General features: G+C 35.7%; 1 protein-coding gene across 6 annotated transcripts; it reads right to left on the reverse strand.

Annotated features, from left to right (window-relative positions):
* Positions 1-5,720: 5,720 nt before the first annotated feature.
* On the reverse strand, positions 5,721-21,008 carry CrebB (Cyclic-AMP response element binding protein B). Of its 6 annotated transcripts, none has more exons than XM_089634777.1 (6): positions 20,546-21,008; positions 20,005-20,160; positions 16,730-16,885; positions 13,919-14,042; positions 8,129-8,254; positions 5,721-8,033 (listed from the first exon to the last, which is right to left on the reverse strand). In XM_089634777.1, the coding sequence occupies exons 2-6, from the start codon at positions 20,143-20,145 to the stop codon at positions 7,819-7,821; spliced, it is 762 nt and encodes a 253-aa protein (XP_089490903.1). In that variant the 5' UTR covers positions 20,146-20,160; positions 20,546-21,008; the 3' UTR covers positions 5,721-7,818. The 6 variants fall into 6 exon arrangements, with proteins under 6 accessions (XP_089490903.1, XP_089490902.1, XP_089490900.1 ...); XM_089634776.1 differs by having other exon boundaries at positions 8,129-8,266; positions 20,546-20,998; XM_089634774.1 differs by having other exon boundaries at positions 8,129-8,266; positions 13,919-14,081; positions 16,730-16,879; positions 20,546-20,975.
* Between the last annotated feature and the right edge of the window lie 1,265 nt (positions 21,009-22,273).

The raw sequence follows: 22,273 nt of genomic DNA on the forward strand, positions 1-22,273 counted from the left end.
GATGTGTACCTGTCGTTGTTGGGAGTTATCATCATTAGATAGATATGTACCGTTTCGTTTTCTGTAGGTCTTTTTAATGTATTACATTATTTTGATGCATATCTCAATAGGTTTAGCCAGCCATTTTTTTTACGACTTGATATCAAAACATTAACTTTTCTCTACTTTTTATAAATATTGTATGCGCGTATTATGTATATAAACCTTCCTGGAGAAATTCTCTAAATGATAGTGAAAACCCTATTAAAATCCGTTGCGTAGTTTATAAGAACTAAGCGCACAAACAGACAGACGCGGAAAGCTACTTTAATTTATACTATTTATTATGTAATTTGTAGATTTTGTATGTAGGTTAACTGAGTTTTTGTAACTGGATAGTCCTCACGTAAGTGAGAACATCTGTAAAAACCCAGTATAAATAAATGATTATTAGAAAAGATTCACAACCTCCAAACTATTCATAACCATTAGCAACGCCAGATACATGTCAGCTATTAAATATTATTTTCGGTTTATCTTTCCACGTACTTAAGTAGGTTTATACATACCATTACATACTTTGAATACATCACCATTACATAATTTTGACCGCTGTTGAATTTGGCAGTCACCTCTGGTCTGAAGCCCCAAAATACTTGGATAAAAACACCTCGACTCAGTTCAAAACTGACAGATTCCCCTTTCTTAACGAGCGGATTGCAATCTTTGAATGCTGTCCTTGTTCTACCGGTATTTCAATGGAAGATGCTCCGAGGAACTAGCGTCATTTATCTCTTCGGCACCGGTGCACAGTCGGGAAACACACACTTAACATTTACTTGGTTGACATTATTAAGTTAAACAGTTCGGCTGTGGAAAGATCTTAGTTTCACCGTTCTACAACATGGGTCTCTTTAAGACCTTGTTAAAACATAAGGTACCTCCACACAGCATCCCCAAAGATGACGTAGGCTCTGAGAGAAATTATTTACCCAGGGGCCTTCTGTGATAATTACTTTAAGGTTAAATGTGACGCTCATTATATTCTGCATGTTCATAGATGGCGTTAATTAATTTATTTTATTAAAATACGCTTTTTGCACGGTATTGCTTTACAATATTAAGACAAATTATCTGTTTGCACCTGTACATACGCACTATGAATATGAATAAATAGTTTTGTTTGTTTTAAAACTCATTTCTTTTGAGAATACAATATTGACAAAAATATTTATTCATATTGCGTATGTACGGCGACAAACAAATATTTGTCTTAATATCGTAAAGCGATACCTTGCAAAAAGAGTATTAAAATAAATGAATTAACGCCATCTATGAACACCTAGAATATAACAAGTGTCACGTTTAACCTTAATCTAATAATTCCAGTATAAATGTTGTATTATTTCTTATCACTGCGAGTTTGAGCTATTCCAGTATGAGGCGAAGGAAATGGGGAAGAGGAAGGTGGGGAAGAACAGGGCTATTTACATGTCACTAAAGCTACTTCAAGCAAACATTTCAATTATGAATGGTGGTTTTTCACGACTTTCACCAAGGCGATACTGAGAATATCTACCACCCTTTTGACATGTGCACCGATTCATTGATACGCGGATGACAGTACAGTTCATGATAGCTTTCTGTTTGACAAGCCAAGACAAGTAAAAATAATCTCGTCGAATTTAATGTTTCAAAGACCCAATCCTGTCTGATTACGTCTAAAAGGGATCCTAATGATAATCTAGTCTCCTTCAACGGAAGCAATCTTCCGAACAGGCCTTCCATTGATATTCTTAGTATAACTATAAGTGACCAGCTCAGGTACGGGGGCTCCATCGAAGCCAGAGTAAAGTTGGCCTCTCAGAAGCTGGGCGTACTGTACAGGGCCCGCAGATACTTTAATAATACACAACTGCTGACCCTGTACAAATCGCAAGTGCGCCCTACTGTCGAATTTGGCAGCCATCTCTGGTCCGGAGCCCCTAAATACCTGAAAAAAACCCTTGACTCTGTGCAAAAACGGGCGGTCCGTTTGATAGATTCCCCAATCTTAACAAACGGACTGCAATCTTTAGAGCACAGGCGTCAGGTAGGTATGCTGTCCTTGTTCTATCGGTATTACAATGGAAGATGCTCTGAGGAACTAGCGTCATTGATCCCTTCGGCACCGGTGCGTAGTCGGGATACACGCCAAACGCGCGCCCAACATTGGTACATAGTTGACATTTGTCACATGAGGACGGGTCGCTTCTACGATTCGTTCTTAAGTTCAACAGCTCGGCTGTGGAACGAACTGCCGGCCTCTGTGTTTCCTCCCTCCTACAACATGGGACTCTTCAAGACCCATGTTCACTCCTTCCTCTCCACAAAAAGACCCTCCACACAGCATCCCCAAAGATGACATAGGCCCTGAGGGAAATTATTTTCTTCAGGGCCTCCGGTGTGGAGTTAATATAAAAAAAAAAAAAAAAAAAAAATAAAATAAAAAACCCTATGCGACTCATTGTATGGATAAAATTATTCTCAACACTTTCCCTGTTATATCCTTGACCTCCTGCCGTGATAATTTGCTAAATGAGACCTTCAATTTGAAAGTCTACAAGGGCAATATACATACATAAGGCGATAATAACCTTAATTCTACATCATCAACGTAGAAGTAACAATGCAAATATTTATTACATTATTATATTTATACTTTATTCCGTACATTAGTTTTAATGGTAACCAGGTACAGTAGTAGTGATATAAAGTCATGAAACAAAAACTAGGTTAAATAGGTAACTATTAAACCTAGTTTTTGTTTCATCAGTTTTAATGACTCAGGTGGGTTGAATTTTCATTTTGATGAAATATTATGGAACCAGTTTTAATATAATATTATCAACGTAAACAAATCATTTGCAAATGCATTCATTCGCTTGACACCACTTGTATTGAAGTAAATTCAAATCTCCTGGTGGAATATGAACTTCAAGCTACATATTTCATGACTGTCTAACTAATCACCGCTCGACGAGCGAACCTACGAACCTTGAGATGAGCCCCACAAAATCCGTTCTAAACAATTTAAATAATATCTCGCAAATTGCGAATACCCACCCGTCTAAAAAAAAGGTTGAATTAACATTATCCATGTGTCAATTGAAGAAAATGATGAGGGTGGTATTTTTATTCATCTTCCCTCTTGTTACTAAATTAGTTCATCTATTCCATATAAGTAATCTGCATTCGAGTTTCTCTCTTCAATAATATACCAAAGCTTTGGACAGGGTTACTTGTGGTAAAACTGACGAACGACAAGTATTCCAAACAAACTGCATGAGCTTTTTTTTACACTAGTGAACTATGGACAAGGTACACACTCCGAGTACAGTTTAACTATGCATCCATGGCACTGTTCTGCCTCCCTTGGCGATGCAGCGCCTCACAGATGTTCGCAGAGGGAAGGGTGCACAGGTTTGCTGCCTTAATGCGCCAGAGTAACCAGGACGAGCCAGCGCTACCAGAGATCGGAAAACACTGTCAGGTCACCCAGTGACAGGGCGCGCCCCTACACCATAGATGAAGAATTTCCCTCAAGCCACCGTAGTACAAGTGCTAAATATATTTGATTTTATTTTATTTTCAACTTAACCCTTTCAGCCCCAGTGTTAATTCAAATTAACATGAACTTTGCGAATTTTTTTAACGTCAAGGTAGCAATTTAGAAAAGCCATTTTTTCCTAATCTTATAGCTTGTAGTCTTTTCTGTAGCGTCTATTTTTTCTGCTCGGTTGAAATTCTTATTCCCTCCACAACAACGATAAATATTTTGACATCTGCTGATTGTGAGTTTCATTGAATTACTGCCGTCATTGATTACTTAATTTAAGGTGAGATATCAATATTTTATACTCGAATTACAAATATTTTAACGCATTAAGATGTGTTCTATAATAATAACATCAGTTCAATTCACTGATCACAGTCATTTTCCAGAATATTGTAAATGAATTTCAACGTTCATTCAAATTAACACTGGTAGTGACGGACATGTTTTCGACTAGTATAGTGAATTTCTAAAGATTTATTATCCTAGATTATTTCTTTATTTCTGAATGAATTTTAGTTAAAATGTTATTTATTTGTACCTTAGAGATTATCACCACATTGTAAATATGCATTTTTGACATGAAGCAGTTATTTGTATTAAGGCGGCGATACACATGCCTGTAAAATGGAACAGTAGCTTGCATGCATGTTAATGGCATGTACAAGTTACTGGCGCAATGAGAATACACATGCAAGTTAAACTTGCATGCAAGTTGCGTCCTTGCATGCCTGTATTTGCAAGATGTATACACATGCCAGTCACTAGACAGTACGTGTCTCAAATCACTCTGAGACTGAGTAGTCTCAAGCTTTTTGGCAATGGAAAACATTCAAAGTGAATTAAATATCATCGTATTGCCATCGGCAGTACAATGTGTGGCTAATTTAATGAGAGAAAAGCTACTGGCATGCCCGTACCTGTCGCGATGTTCACACATGCCGGTTTCATAGCCCCCCTCGTCCCCTCCCTCAACTTGCATGCCAGTAAATCAAATGATGTGCAATCTACTTGCAAGGCAGGTACAGGCATGCAAGTTAGCGTATACACATGATAGTAGCTGGCATGTGCAAGGAGCTTGCATGCAAGTGTGCCAGCTACAGGCATGTGTATTCCCGGCTATACTTTTGTGATGTTTATTTTACGTTATTATTTAAAAAATACCCTCTGACGCCCAATGTTAATCCAAATTAACGTAGAAAAATTTCTAAAAAAAAAAAAAAATTAAATACCAAAAATTTTCAAATAATTTTCTGAGGTATTATCAAGCATTACATATTTTATATATGTGGAAACAATAATGTGGGTGTGAAAGGGTTAATAGCATGTAATTTATTTAGATGTATGCTTTTATATGGCAAACAGAATAATGCACTCACCGCTTTGTTCAACTGAAATATACAAACATTATTATTATTATTACCTTAATTTGATTGTAAATATATTATGATTAATTAAAAAAATCTAATATTTGAAAATGTAGGCTAATTGTTTTAGATAAATCTGCAAACTCAACATCTTAGCCAGTCATCCCATTGAGTCGGTAAGGGTTAGGAATCGACATAAACTGTAGACCCTGCACAGAAAACTTACAATGGCAGGACTGCAAACCTTCGCAAACTTAACTCTTCTGCACAGGGCCTTGGGTTTACAACCCTTACCTTTACCGACCCAACTGGACGATAGGCTTACCTGTACTCTGGAGTTTGTTTACATTTCGGAAGAATCAAAAAAATTCAAAAATTGCGATAAAAATATATTAACTTTTTTTTATCCAAAGTACATATCATTTTTATTTCTTGCAATTTGCAATCTATGTTGATTTGTCAGTTTTTCAAAACTTTGACCATAAAACCGTTTCATAAACAGATAAGCAAGCACAAGACTAGCCAAACCAGTTCGTCATACAAACAAGATATTACCTTTTTTTATCCATGGTTGTTAAATATGGAAATGATTAATATTTTCAAACTTCACAATCGCAAAATAATTATTGGGATCGACCAAATTTAGGTTTGCGATCGACAGGTTGGGAACCCTTGGATTAGTGTACCAGACAATCAGATGCATGTGAGGTATGTGTTTTTTTTATTAGAAATTTAATTAGGAAACAAATATACAAATGATTTTGTAGAAAAACTATATAATCTGTAAAAATACAATTTTATTATGTACAATTCTTGTCAAATATCATTACAACAGCTTCTTGTATTTTTTAATATATAGATCTTCTGAAAGGGACAACAAAAATATGAATAATTCCTGACATAACCAACAATATACAATATTATGTAGTACTGCAGCGACACGCCTGCAGGTATCACCCACCAATAAATTAGTAAAGTTTGCTAAAATTACACAATAATTAATCAAGTGTTTGAATAGCATGGCACAAAGGTCTCCCGGTGCTTGATCACACAATCTAAATCCTTTCATTTCGAATGAGAGGATGTAATAGTTAAGTTGGTTGCACACGCCCGCCCCCCCACACGGAGTCTAGTTAATAACGGGTAATATCCGGGAGCAATCTGGTGACAGAATAAGAATACATGAAGAAATGAACAGCGGAAGCTGGACGGACTGAATTAGCAACTCGGTGAGTCGTCTGAGGATGTGATGAATTTTTGTTTATAGTGCAGCGCTATTTACTATTCACTACTGAAGCGATCGAAGCAGCCCGGACCAGAAGACAGAGGGGACTAAATAACTAATATTATTTACAAGTGGCGCAATGACTGCTGCATGTATTGCCCTCTAAATGCACCAGATTACCTCCTGATCAGTGTTAATAGATTGTGGGACTCTTGTATAAACATTTAACAATCGGAACATGAATTTAGTTTTTTATTCATTTTGACTGTTTGAATTTGCGATGGCATTTTAATAGCACATGCTTCAATTTTAAAAGTGGTCTCTTAAAGATCAGGTAATAAATCATGTATTTATTACAAATGACAACTAAGCAACAACAACACATTACAAAATAACATACAATTTTAAAATGGGCATCAAGTGCCAGGAATCCAGATATTTATATTTAAATTTAAACATTGCATTTTATCACGGTCAGTACGGATAACTGTAACAATTAATAAGGTTACAAAGTCAAATGGCCGTCAAAGAATAAAACAAGTTGACTATCCTCAGAGCTACAGATAGCTGGAAGGAAGGACTAAAGGTTAAGCGCATCCATTTTCAGAGAACAAATTGAAGATAATCCCAGGTTATCTGTTCCACAGGATCTGTATTGCAGAAACCCATAAACAATATCTAAACATATTATCATTAGAGCCTTGTAATTCCTTACTTATAAATAAGTGTATTGTAATAATACATGTAAATATATTATAAAGAGGTGTCTCCAAGTGGTTTCAATTATACTTTTGCAAAGGCACTCCACATTCTTATTATAAAAATGTTCGTGCATATTAACACTTCCAATCTGCCAACAATCTAAATTATATTCCCTCGACTCTCACTTGAAAAGTTGGCGAGAAGCGAGACGCGTGAAGTGGGAAGCGAGAGGCGCTGCTCGATGGTGATGGTGATGTGGACAGTAATAGTAATGTACATATGTCTGGGACAGAAATAAACAAGAGCGACTGTGATATGTCAAGTTAGGTATTAAATATCTAATCTGCTGAGAGTTGGTTACAACAAACTAAGAGCTCAATATACATATCACAAATGCTAACCATAAAATATCAGGTACAAGAGTTTTCTGTGAAAATATCTGCAGACGGAAGGAGTCAATACGCACGATGTCAACTAACAAAAGTATACATCAGAGGTATTTAAAAATATATATATATATTATATAAATATGTCTATGTACATACCACTCCAGACTCTGGATTAAGTTCCCTTCGATGATTTACCTCCGTACGATTTTATACAAAAAATACTCACTATAATATTATAATATAAACACTCTCGCCACTTTCCGTAAATCCTATCCACCGTTCACACTTATTCCATAAATATTACACATCTGTAGACAATAAAACAACACAATCATTACATATACAATCCTTTGGCTTATCCCGTTACAGCTGTTTCTCTTCTTCCTCCAGAGAAAAGGATATAACAATAATGAACATAAACAAACAATGGTAACACGCGCCGACATCTCACGGGAGATGATGCTCGCGGAGCCGCGTACTCCTGCCGGCGGGTCGCCCCAATTACATGAATGATTTCTGTTGAGTAATATACGCGTCCTGGGGAGGCACCTTATCACGGGTTCACTCGGTCTTCTGCTTGCAGTACAGCTCCTTGAGCGCCTTCAGCTCGTCGATCAGCGCCTTGTTCTGGTTCTCCAGCACAGCCACCCGGTTCTCCAGGCACTTGATGTACTCCTTCTTCTTGCGGCGGCACTCCCGCGCCGCCTCGCGGTTCTTCAGCAGCCGCATCTCCCGCTTGCGCGTCTGGTCCTCCAGCACGGGGCCGCCCTGCGACACTGCAACACAAGCAAGCGTGGCAGTTAGCGCACAGACAGCAGGCAAGGGGACACCACCCAATAGACACACAGTGTACACAAGTGGGACAGCATACCTGGCACGAAGAACTGTCCGTCCTGGCTGGTGGTGTACTGCACGATAGCGCCCCCGGAGCCGCTGTTGGCCATGGTGAGCGTGTGCAGCCCTCCCTCGCTCGCCTGCAGCGCTCCCGCCGGGATCACTGTAATACGCCCTGGGGTCAGACACACACACCCGCGCAGCGACACATTAGACACGCGACCACACACCCACATTCAGGGGGAGCCACACCGCTCCACCACAGCCGCCAGTGTTAATCAAACCATCCCAAGAGATATCAGTCCTTTAGTCCTTTTATTATATATGCACGCTTCCTATCCTTTGCTATTGTATGATGTCATGATTCACGTGTCCATTTGACAATAAATAATATACGTGCCAACATTTCCAAATACAAATTACGTCATAGAACATTGGGCATATTTTCTTCACCACATCCATGACAGCTTTTTTGCACACAATCGTTATTTTATTACATTACATCATCTTGCTATTCACATACTTGTTTACAAAATACAGAATAAGAAAAAAAATTATAACAGAGAACAAAAATGTCCTAGTTTGTATTAATAGAAACGTCCAATCAAGAAATTATTTTTAGTGAGTATAATGAAACCAAATTAAAACTATATTTCACTTGTTTGTGGAGTTTCTGCTTCTGCTTTCAGAATTACCACAGAACTTCTTACCACAGAAGAATTACTGCGTAGATTGTGTCAGACCCCCGCAGGTAGGTTTTTTGGAACCCCCAAGAGATAATCATTATTGACTACTTTCAAAATGGCAAGATAATGATGGTAACCAATATCATTTGGCATTATTGGACCGTTACAAAAAATTAAGGTTAAAAGCCAAGATTGGAGTGCAAACAAGTGCTGTTTCATCTAGATAATGCATTGCAATGGCAAAATTACATCAATAGGTCATCAATTGCTTCCTCATTTACCACAGACATGTTCCTCATGCATGTTGATTGTGAGACGTCCATGACCTTGAGAAAAAATGACACAATTCCAAATGCATCAGAGAAGCTGCATACATAAAACAAAAAAATATTTTCTAAAGCAATATTTAGCACAATCGATTCTGAATTTATTCTTCATACTGTTCCTTTTGTACATAAGGATACAAATCGCTTTAAAAAAATTAATCAATTTTAGTATGAAGGACACCGATGTTCCTTCCAGTCGACAGGTTCAACACATCTAGGAAAAAATTGAGTTGGACTATTTTGTTAACAAAACCAATTTTTCAGATAAGATGAAAATTGCTGGAATGAGTGACCATCGAAAGAAACTCAGTTCAAAAATAAAATAGTTTTTCAAACAAACCTCATGCCCAATCTCCTTGCTAACAATTAATTTGTAAACAATATACCATAAAAAGTCTCTCCGCGTGAAGAAGCAAGCACATACAACTAATTATACACGGTGTCCGGAAACTCGTAGTACAAGCGGGAAACTGGTGAATCTACATCACATTTGGAGTCGATTTTGTAGTATAATTTTTTTTGATTTGAGCTTTCGTTTTCGAGTAAATCGAGTCAGAAGTTGATTTTTTTTTTTGATCAAATTCTTATAAATTATTACTGAAGATCAAAGTACCCAACTAATTAAAACTATTTAAAAGTAAAACAAATAAAGAAACCCGGATTTAAAGCATTATTTTGAAATCACCCTTCATTTAATCCGGTGTAATCATAAAATATTTCTGCTCTGCAGGGTTAAAACATCTGTTGTTCTAAAATTCATACCTATCTCTGACATATTAGCAAAATATAGCTTTCTCTAGTATTCTGGGTTCAACTAACATATGAAGGAAAGAGACGCACGATAAGCAGATGTCACATTTCTGTTAAATCGTAAGTAGGTAGGTCAGTTTTGGTTTATGGGTCGCCGCACGTGGCCATATTCATGTGATTGTTTACATTGCATTTAGCTTTAAGAAGTTTTCTCGTTAACGTAAACATAAAAGCGAATTGTGGGCGAAATTTTTTCTGTTTTAATATGTGTTATTATTGTTTTGATAGTGATACTTTAAGATTTATCATCGATGCGTTCGACGTGTTTGAAAACAGTTGTACGTTTTTAATGTTTTGATTTTGAGACTTATCATCAATGCCTTCGACAAGGTAAAAATTAACTCAGACATGATTTAAATAGTGCGATAATCAATCATCAGACGGACCCAACTGTGCTTGGAAGTTAACGGTGAACATTTAAAATAATTTATGTGACGTGTTTGTGTGTTTGAATTGGAGATCGGAAACATCGCTACATATTGTGAGTACCTACCTATGCTAATAATAATTCCTATCCGTTGCGTCGGCGTCTCAGATCGAATGACGAAAAAATTTTAACCCTGAAATAGCCGAAAAATATTTTTTTTTGGTTTTTTTTTTGATGAAAATCCTCAAATCAAAAAACTTTACGTTTATTTGGGTTCCCCATGTGGTGTAGATACTCCAGTTTCCCGCTTGTACTACGAGTTTCCGGACACCGTGTATTGTAAAACTGGTTAACCGGTCCAAACAGAATACTTTTGAAAAGTCATGAAAAGTGGTTTAAAAAAATAAACTGGGTGAAATAAGGTAGGTTAGTTTAGTATTATTTTATCACTTTTAATAATAGTATTTTGATGATTTGAATAACGCCGTTTTTGTGCAAAATCACCTCAAGGGCGCAACACAAAATATAAATTAGCCAAGAATAAATAAATAAAATCTTTTTCATGACTAGGTTAGCTAGGAATTAGATTAGGTTAGTTTTTTATCACTTTTCAATAGTGTTCTGTTTTGGCACTTTTCTGTTTCATCATGAAACCGTAAAAGTTACAGATGTCAGAATACACGCAATGCTACAACAGATAATAGAAAAACTTATATTTATAAACCTGTACTTACATATCATTACTATTGTTAGATCAAGTTAATTGGTTTATTCAGTAAGTTTTGCAGAATGCCGAGTTAAAGAAGAGAGAGATTAAAATATTACCACGGGGAACCAAATTCCAAAAAAGATTATTGTTGTTTTAATAATATAATGTTACTATAATATAATAGTTGGAGCAATCTCAGATTACATTGTTATAATAATAAAATGCACACTGCACCATTAATTTACGTATTAAATATAAAGGAACGATAACGTTACTTTGGTGTTCTTCGACTACTACTGCTAAGTTAGCGATATTTTTGCTCCCGAGTATTATTTGTACTAGTCTAGCGTGGGATGAAAATTATTAGTGCGCATTGATGTGCACCCTAAAAGTGCACAGTATTATTCTAAATGAGGTTGCCTCCCATTTTTTCTGCTTTAAAGACAGTAAAACTAGGTTTTGAATCTCAAAAAATTATAAAATTATGAATTTTCATATTTAACTTGGATAAAATGTTAACAATTGTGCCTCAGGACATTCACAATTCGAACAGCATTACTGCAATACTGCCGCGTTAGTCATTGTATGTACCGTGACATCACATGCTTTTTGGCCAGCTGCAAATATCAAAATTTTTACAGCTTATATCTGTTATCTAATTAATTGTAAATAACATGAAATTTGGCTGAAGGAGACAACCTCATTGGTTAGTCCAGGGATTTCACCATTTAGATGAAAATTTACCCATCACTAGTTGTGCGTACTTCTGCGTACAGTGTACTGCGAGTTTTGAATTAATATTGTTAGGTCTGCCGATTCGAGGCTCTACTAAAAGACCGGGGCCCCAGAGACCAACAGTTCAAACTGACCTGAGGAGAAGGGCAAGGGGGTGGCCAGAGACACTTCACTCTCCGACGAGTTTGATTCCAAGTGACCCTCTGCAATATGCAACCCATCAATTGTTTACTTCTGATAGACTAACTTCCCATCAGTTAACCTTATTGATGTTACTAATAGTTACCACCCGGTATTGCCTTTGTATCAACACAATCAAATCTTTTTCTCAGTGAAAAATTCAAAAAACATATATAAGAAACAATATGGCATTTTTCCTATTTTTTTCGTGGTAATTTACGTCAATGACTTTGGTGAAAATTTATGACTGCGGGGCTCAATATTTGACAGTTTTATTGACATAAAAACAGATTAATTCACTACTTTACAGTTTTCATAAAAAAATACCATTATTTAAAAAAAAACTAACTAATACCCCAAAACATGTATTAAATGAATAAATTCTTTGTAAAAATAAAAGTAACTCAGTAAGCATGTCTTTTAATTACATTTTTAAATGTTTATAAACATAGAGCAGGACGTTAAAAAATATATAATAAAACTACTCCAAATTAAAAAAAAAAAAATAAAAAAAACTAAACAGATTAAAATAATATTAGCAGATAAACACCAATTTTATTACCTACTTATTATTGAACATGCAAACAGTTTTGAAAATAAACAGTAAATCTACCATAAAATAATTTTAAAAACCAATCCATTACAATAAAATTCATCATGCAAACACATTGATTTAAAAATTACGTAAAGAATAAACAAACTGATATGCTCTGGAGATCGTTCGACACTAGCACATAAATAATAATAACATAATCATAGACAATTTAAACATTTTATTAAAAGTGCTTACTTAGTAAAGGGTAGACATACATATTTTTGGAGATCTCAACAAGTTGATGATAAATATAGCAAATTAGAGATAAAATCAGTGGTAATTAGTACTGATTTTGTCAGATTGTTCAAGAAAATATTTCAGTTTAGTAGACTAATTTGCTGCAAATGACAATATTATATTTCACTAAAATGTCGTGAAACAAATAAATTAACAACAAGACAGAAGAAGGGTTTTGCGGAAGGTTTGGAATTGAAATGGATCGCATTCTCTTTATTAAAATATTCAATCAAATAAACCTTTAGAAGCAAGGGGATGTGCAATCAATAGAGGCTATAAAACTGTGAAGAGGCAAAAATAAATTGACAAATTAACAAGAAATAAAATTTTGTGATTTGTTCTGTTTCTGTTTCCTATAGGTTTTCTAGTATTATCATCTTCTTCAATGATATAATACATTGATGGGTGGTATAACCTTCAAAGTTAAAGAAAAGTTGTTGAAGTAAAAATTGAATATTCATTTAGACTTTCAGTAAAAGTCAACGGGTATCCTATATAAATAACAGTCAGATATGTTTATCCGAGACACTATCTTGGTTACAAACCAATTTTTGACAACTTTGTGATCATCCAAAAAAGATAACTGCCAAAAATATGTGAAAAACTTTTTGCAAAATAATATTGGTGAATTTGAAATATGACATCAACAAAAATGACGTATAATAATTAGGTCTCGATGATCGAGTGGATAAATACATTGTCCCGGTAAAACAGAGATCCTGGGTTCAATTCCCATTCGAGAAGGTTTGTCTTATTCGGTTTCATGTTTAGTTTAGATTTGTTAGTATGTATTATCTTCTTCAATAATAAAAGAAGTGTTAATTAATGGAAAATTAACATATTTTTCTTCATGAATTTAACAAATATATATAATCATTTATTTTATTTTGTGGTCACAGTTTAATAGCCTATATGGACTGGCCTGAAGGCCTGCAAAAACGCAAAAGACAGTAATCATTTGTGTTCACTAGGCAGATACAATGGCCATACAAAGCAAATAAAATCCATAAAATATGTTGAACTTTGGATTCAATGGTTCAATTGATTAAAAGCTACAGAAGAAATGTAATGATTCTTCAGAATAAACTGATGCTTGTTTAGAGAATGCTCAATTCTTTTCAATTCCTCGCCCTCAGTGGGGGGGGTCTGCGACGATGAAATGGTAGTGGGGGTTATATTCACCAGCGATCTCGGCCCCGCCCAGGTCGTTGAGGATCTTGCGGTAGGAGGGGCGGCGCGTGAGCAGGTCGCGGCGCTTTTTGGGGCTCTCCTCATCCGAGAGGCTGTCGTCGCTGCACGAATCCATCTGCATAGGGTCAGCAACCAACCTCGGCTCAGGTTTGATCTGAATAATGCCAACATTAGACCATCGGGGGCAACCCTAACTAACCAACCAACCAACCACCATCGACTACTTCATACTTCTCAAATATTCCATATCAAAGTACAACTCAATTATAGTGACATTTTAACAGGTGCATTGGCTACTAAATTTTGAGGACGTAAAATAACTAAATTCAAACCCTAATCGGTGGCAGTGAACCGGTCAAAGCGCCAAGACATTTATTTCAATAAAACCAAGTTACAACTTTTCAAAAAAATAATACTAGGACTAGGGAATCAGCATTCTAGAATAGTTACGTACATAGATAATATAAAGTCACGATAAGCAAGTTGTACTGTGGTATATATAATGGCAGTTTTCTAACCATTTGGTAATATACATACATCATTGACTATATCAAATGTTCTGCAATGGATGAATTATAAATAGATGAAAATCCAGCATATCATTGCTGCACTGGTAATATTTATTGAGTGGTCCTTTCTTAATAGTTCAGTAAGATGAGATATTAAGTATGCAAACTTGTATAATGTCAACATAAACTCATCTCCGAGTAAGTCTTAATTGGCCACTTTCCAGGAGACAAGAAAACAGCAACGATTTGGAGTATCAGAGACTTGCGGTGACACTAACATTGCTGTAGGATCATTTCAGTTCAATGGAAATATCTATTTTATTTCTAGTGACGTAGGACTAGTGCCTCCGTGAAATAGTCAATTTTCACAATGACTATATTGAATTCACTGCAATGAGAGCAGAAATTGAATTTATTTTTTACATTCAAAGACTTGCTTCCTTTCACATATCATAAATTACAAAACACTGGTGTTAATTTATGCCGCCAGCAATACATACAGTATAAAAAGAAATTTATTCAATAGATATTAAGTATATGAAGAGAGGAACAATGCAGAAGTAAGGTGACTGGGTCAAAACCAATAACTGAAATATTTAATAGTTCTTATTATAATCCATAGTCATACAAATTTATAGACTTGGCCTAACATGAAATCTGGGTATTATTTCGAAAAGTTGGAGGCAATCCACATGACCATATTTTTGGCACCAGGGGGTTCGAAAATGCTTTCAATAAACTAAGACATCAGTCATACATGGACTGCCGAAGAGTGCAAATTTAAATAACCAGACCCTGGGCAAAATAGTTAAGTTCGCAAAAATAAGGCAACGGTTTACAACAGTACATTGTGATACTTTTCTACACAGGTGTTCCATTTTAAACAAACCGCCTTGGCGTAGCGACTCTAAAAATGAGTGAGGTGGGTAAATTATAAGTGCCCTCAATAGTGTAACAAAATATTAAATTCTGGAAACAAGCCTGAACTTTTGTATACCCGATTTGGGAATTGTAGTAAAGTTTTTTACGCAGCCAGCAATTGTAGCGCTGTTGCAAAAAGGACTGGTAATTCATAAGCATATTTTGTTTTCGAGGACTCAAAAGTGTTATTACAATGCGAATTGCCTTATACACTTATTTAGTGGCGGCTCGTGACCTTTGGGCGTACTAGAGAGCTAATATATATATTTTTAAAAGCCATTATTGATGTTGGTTTAGCCGAAAAAAACTTCTTTTTTTTCTTCGAAAATTCGATTTTTTGTATGAAGAAAAGCCAAACTAAAATTTCCTGAAAATCTTCACACAAAAAATCGAATTTTCTAATAAAAATAAAAATCGTTTTGAACTAAAGAACAACATTAATGTAGAATTTTTTAAACTTACCACTATCAGACTCAAAAGTCACGAGCCGCCACTGCTTATATGTCTAATTTAGATGAGTACACATGTAATTACTAAAAACGTATAAATAGCTAATTACTATTAAGTCGGCCCATTATCATGGATCACAATAAATCGTGATGTGATAAATGATCTCACTACAATTTGGCTCTTGGCAAGACAATCTGCTTATGCAATCCACTAAAGTGCATTACAAACAATGTTATTTATTAAAACCAGTACATTGAACTGAAACCAAGCTCTATCCCTAGAAACAGACCATTTATAAACAGAGCGTCTTATAAATTGTGGCGATGGATTAGCATTTCTGCTGGCAAAGTTTAATAACAACAGCAGCCGATCCTCTCATCCGAAAGACAATTCTCAGAGAGAAGATATTAAGAAATGTGTGGTGAATGATTTCTAGCAAGACAGTTATTAGCCATCTTGAAGTTAGAATGTAGAGTAAAAAAATTTCGTTGTAAAATACCAATGTGGTTGTTTAAATATTTTAGGTCGTAATATAGCAGAACAGTGGTCTTGAAAAGATATCCAAATGGAACCAATAACAGAAGCCTTAACCATGTGAATATCCTCAAAACTTGACCTGTCCCAAGAGATATATCTAAAAGTGTCACATTATCATTTATGGGACGTAGGTTAATATTGATAGCACAATGCACAAATGTGCATAATTTAAGATGATAAATTAATTCATGTTAATAGAAACATTACAAAAAATGCGGTAATAGTTTTGCGTAAAATCTCGCTAGCACAGCAGCTCTGAAATGAAACAAACGTCGGCTCTTCAAGTTATATGGTACAAAGGGTTAACATATCAAATCTGACTTTTCTGCATCATCCCTCTCCGTATAAAGCTCAGTCAATATGTATAAAGAGAAGTTAGAATTACCTGCAGCGTTTGCATAGTGCCCTGGGTGGTGTGTATGACGGAGCCGGGCTTGCCGACGAGGATGACGTTGGTCTTGTTGGCGGCCAGCTGCACTGTCTGCAGGTTGCCGGGCGTCTGGATCACCGACTGCTGATTGGCTTGGATCACCGACTGCACCTGGACACATCGTCACATCACTGATACAATGTCACATACGCACAGTTACCAAACTATCGACTAGTCTTAATGCAGTGTTAATATAAATATTATAAATCAGTATACAGGGTGTATCGGCAGAGTACCCGACAAACTTTAACCAGCTATTCCTCAGCACATTTGGGATAAAAAATGTTATGGGCGCTTTGCTGTCCGGTAACATTTTTTTTCCATTAAAAACAAAAAATAAATAAAAAAAATCCACACTCCGTCACTGTTATTTGCCTTGTTTCTCGCGTTCAACAGCTGTTATTAGCAAGTGCGTCAAAAAGTGTCCTCGCTCTTTCGTACCCACTAAATAATAATAGTTAAAAATGAGACGAATGATGCTGTGCAATTTCGTTGTGATTGTAAAAGCGCGCCAACGTAGGTACGTACGTACATTATTCAACGAAACTCGAACAAAATATTGCCAGACGGGTTTTCAAACTTTGACAAAGGATAAAACATTGGTGACATGTGGTGAAAATATGAATAATAAATTTTTTATTAAAAAAAAATGTTACCGGACAGCAAAGTGCCCATAACATTTTTTACTCCAAATGTGCTAAGGAATAGCTGGTTAAAGTTTGTCGGGTACGTGCCGATACACCCTGTATATATGGAAGGAAGTATTGGAGACCATTAACTATATATTCCCAAATAAATATTGCATTTTGTATGTTTTCAAGTTCCAGTTGAAAATGTGTACATCTCTAAAGGCATTGTGAGTTTTACAGATACGTCCTACGACATAAGTCCTTCCATCTGGTGTTGTGTTCAGGGCAACAAAATGCTATCTTTTCTCATAGTATTTTAAAGAAAGAAACATTGTCTGGTTACGAATAACCAAATAATATCTGATTTCCTCGTGGTAGTCTATCATTACAAGCAAAAATTTTGGTTTACGCAATGAACCAATGCAAAACCTGCTTTTGTCATATTGGCTACTAACTTATTGGGCTCATTACGAGGGTAAGTATACAGATAAGTAGGACACAGTTAATAGGTATAATTTGTTTTAAAAACATTTTATATCAATTATATTACAATGAGAAAAAAAAATTTCAGTAACCTAAAATAAATTAAGTACATTTAATAGAAATTTCATTAAAAAAAAAAAAAAAAAATCACATCTCTTCGACATCACATAATATTAAAATGTATTTTTATTAATTAAACCCAAACAAAGAACCTATTTTCACCAAGAATCTATTTTAGGTTTATATTTTGGGTAAAAAAAAAAGAAGAAAAAAACTAAAAACTTTCACATAAATAACAATGGCAGCAAAGTGGACAATAGATTTTATTTAAATGACTGCCAAAATGCATTTTATATTTCCAGAAACTGATATACTTCTTCTCATTATTATCTAACCGATACAAAGTGTTTTTTTTAAAGTGCAAATTTACCCACCGTGTCCCACTTTTACAGAAAATACTATTATTAGTTATTAAAAATATCATCATCTAAAAAAGGAACAGCATAGGAAACCGTTGATTTGATATGACAGGACCGGGACAGACCCTTTCCCACATTGCAGCAGACATCCGGGTACAGTATTCGGTGATAATAGACTAATTCATTTCACTTTTACTTTGCTTTGTCTGTTCTCTCTCATGCCTCGTCTACTCTTAGAGAGACCTTCCAAGGTGGTCCTAGCGTGAGGCTAATACACATCGCCTCGCTGTTCCCATTTCACCTTGGCTGCACGAAGTCGAGATAGAACGCAGCAACTACACAAGCAACAATGATCCAAGCAACAACTGAGCGACACGATAGTCTAAATCTAGCACTCAGTCTAATGTCTCGCCTAAAGTGTAAAGCAGGCATTGTAATTTAGAATTAATATTATGTTCATGTAAATTTTTACACTGGTTATAATCCTCAAAACAGTCACAGCCTTACTAAAAAACCGTGGTGTACATTACGCGGCGCGTAAGGTCAGAACAGTAAAAAAAAAACTTGGGTTATTACCATGGCGTTTACTTGATTAAAACGGTCTTAAACCAGGCTCGAGGCCAGATTTACCACACCACCGTTGAACAGGCATTTAAGAATCTAATTACGATATATATTGTATGTAAAATAACAGTGCAACAATTTAACTCACGGTAGGATGCAAATCAAAATAACTTAAAGCGAAGTTTGAACAAACTACCAAACTTCCTTAAGAGAGTACAAATTGATTTGAGCAATTTGGATAATTTGCAAATTTGCACAATTGCCAGTTTCCAAGGACGTAAGTAGACAGAAAACTAGATGGATATAAATGCATGTATTAAATCAAAAACAGTTTTATTTACATTTACGGGGGGATTATAAAAATCTATTGATTAATGAAAGAAATGTAACTCCGAATTAGTACACTTCTGTCATCTATAAAGCAGCGTGGAGATGAGCCAAACTTAATGTTCGTAAAAAAGCTTTAACATAATTCACGAGGAAATCTGTAATTGATTTTCAGGATGGATATTTTACACAAACTGTCGATATACCCAAATAAATACATAATTTCGAAATTAAATGTTCCATGAAGTAATGAAAATAATTATGAATGTCAGCCAGACTTGTAATTGAGGAAAAATTACAATATAAAATACACACAATTATATATTTAAAACTACAATGAAAATATGACCACAATTGATAGGTTAGGTAACGATAGATACTCTGAAATTTGTCGCATTTATTGCTTCCAAATGTCTTCCTTGGATGCTCACATAAAGGCATGTATTCTATTAATTATTTGCAACATTGTTTACACAATAAAATAATAATTTTATCAATAAATTATGTATTAATCATAGATAAAGAAGCAGTCATGACTACTGCCTCTGATACTGATATAACCTTCAAGGTGATAATATGTATTGGCAAATTGTGCACTATCAAAATGTCAAAACAAATAATTTGTGTAATTTAGTACACAATATTGAACCCATAGCTAATTTGGAGAGTGCAGTAAGCTGTAATATTTATGAGGAATAGATAATAATAAGCCCCGACATGTCAACAAAGAGTGAGGTTGGTTGGGGCACTGAGGGGGCACTGAGGGGGCACTGAGGGGGCACTGAGGGGGCACTGGGGGGACACATACCTGGGCAGAGGGCGCCTGAGCGGGGAGGGACAGCTGCACGATGCTGGTGACGACGTGGGGGCCCGCGGGGGCCGAACCGGGGGCCACCTTCAAGCCGTCCCCGGAGCCTCCCGTGCCGTTCTCTTCCACCATTCCGTCCATGCCACGGAGGGGCGCCTGTAACAAGTGGCCAAGGTCATCAATTCGCGGCTCCCAACGCACATCACGTCATGTTCCCTGGAGGGAAATATCCCCACATAGCGATATTGGACATGTCAGCCGAGATTATACTACGCACTGCTGACGGTGAACAAAGATCTACGCAACGACAACTTCGGCCGTCCCAATATCGGCCGCGACGAGCGTTGCTGCGACGTAATTCTAAATTTACACTCGTACAGCCAGAGTATTATTTGAGACGCCATATTCAACACAAATTCCCAGTAAACTGTCAACACATGTCGCTCGTTGTCCATCGGATAACGTTCACGTTGGACCATTTTTCGGGGGTCAGTTTTCGCATCCCATGTTGGGTTGTTATTCTTCAGCAATGGATACTCACCAGTTACGTATTCCTCGTCACCGACTTTCTGTGTTCGGAGTGGGTAGACTGGATCGTACGTAGTAGCCACGTCAAATACGAGCTCTCTCGTCACTGGCGGAGAACTCCACTGGATAGCGCGTCATCCCAACATGGCCGCCGCCGCCACTCCCGCGCCTGCGCACCGGCCCCTTCTACTTCTACCGCCACTGTACAATTTATTATTTTGAATTATTTTCATTCACTTTTCCTTATTTCGAATCCCTTGATTACATTTTCCATCTTTGAAAAATTCTGACCGTGTTTGAGTATTTTTCTTACCTATCTCTATTACAAACTATGCATATTAAAGCCTTTTGAACTCGAAACACTTATAAAAGTCAATATTTTGTTGTTTTATGAAATTTACACAATGCCTGAGGAATATTACTGACGGCAAAGAATTAATACGAATAGTCCAGTATTGTCCGATAATAATGTAAAATTGAAGAGAGTGTTGGAGATGACTCCACACTCCACAATAATAATATTATTTGAATACGTACTTCGACGCTCCCGGTGAGTCAATACGCGCCGCAGTGGGCGAGACCAATATTTTTAGCGGGAAAACTCTATTTTATTCTAAAACTAAACTTCACAACTCTACTCGCGCTAAAATAATGTACCTACTTGTAGAGATAACAATTCCCATTATCATTACTAAATTTAGTGCATGAGCACAATAAAAGTGTTTTAAAACAACACAGCTTTACAAGAAACAATTAATATTACAATACCTAATATTAACAATAAAAAAAACAGAAAGAAATAATTATAATATATTCTGTTTAACGTTCAAATTAATTATTTACTTTTTAAAAAATGTATAGATTGAAGGCACTACCAACATAATAATTTCTAGGTACCTACTTAAGTATTTCTTGTTTACATGTGTTAAGGAAGTTGGGGTCGGGGAAATTTTGCGTGGACTATCGAAGAAATTTTACGTAAAATCCCTGTTTTTTTTATCTCAAGTGGGTTTTTAAGAAAATTCAGAAATTATCTTATTTATAATTTTCAGAATGGACATCAACACTGGTGAATTTATAAAGATAATGTTTATAAAATGATACGATCATATTATTACAAAAAGAAAAGAGATACCTATAGGTATTGAAGCACCCTCAGTTTCTTGAATAATTAATTCTTTATCGTAGGTAAGTATCGCATAACACACATTTATTTATACTTTTAGAACCAGGAGGAATGATTAGGTTTTCAAGAGTAGATACATGTAGGTATATTAAAAAAGATCCTTCAGTTAATAATCTAATAGTAGTATCTAAATGATTTCCTGAACTATTTCTCGCGCTAAAATGTCAGATTTTCCATTTTTCCAGGATTTTTTTGACATCTTAGTTAATGGATGTTTGGTACTTAGTAAAAAATAGTTTTCACAGTCCACTTTATTTAAAATGATCGAAGTTACTCGACATTTTATTTGGATAGAAAAATGAAAATGCGATAAGTAAATTTTTGCACACTTTGTTGTACATACAAAGGGACAAAACTCTACTATCAGAGAATGTTTTTAATTTGTTCCGCAGTAGCGGGTTTTTATCTGCTAGTAATAAAAATTATTGTGATTGTGTACGTATAATGTATAACAATACAATAGTAGAAAACATAATATTCGAATGGTTACAAAAATTGTCACCTTTACATAAATATACTAACCAGATTTAATTGCGCATTCCCACCTAAATGGAA

Source organism: Hesperophylax consimilis, chromosome 8 (genome assembly GCF_061612785.1).
Source record: "Hesperophylax consimilis isolate HC1 chromosome 8, BYU_Hcon_1.0, whole genome shotgun sequence".
Lineage (NCBI taxonomy): Eukaryota > Metazoa > Arthropoda > Insecta > Trichoptera > Limnephilidae > Hesperophylax > Hesperophylax consimilis.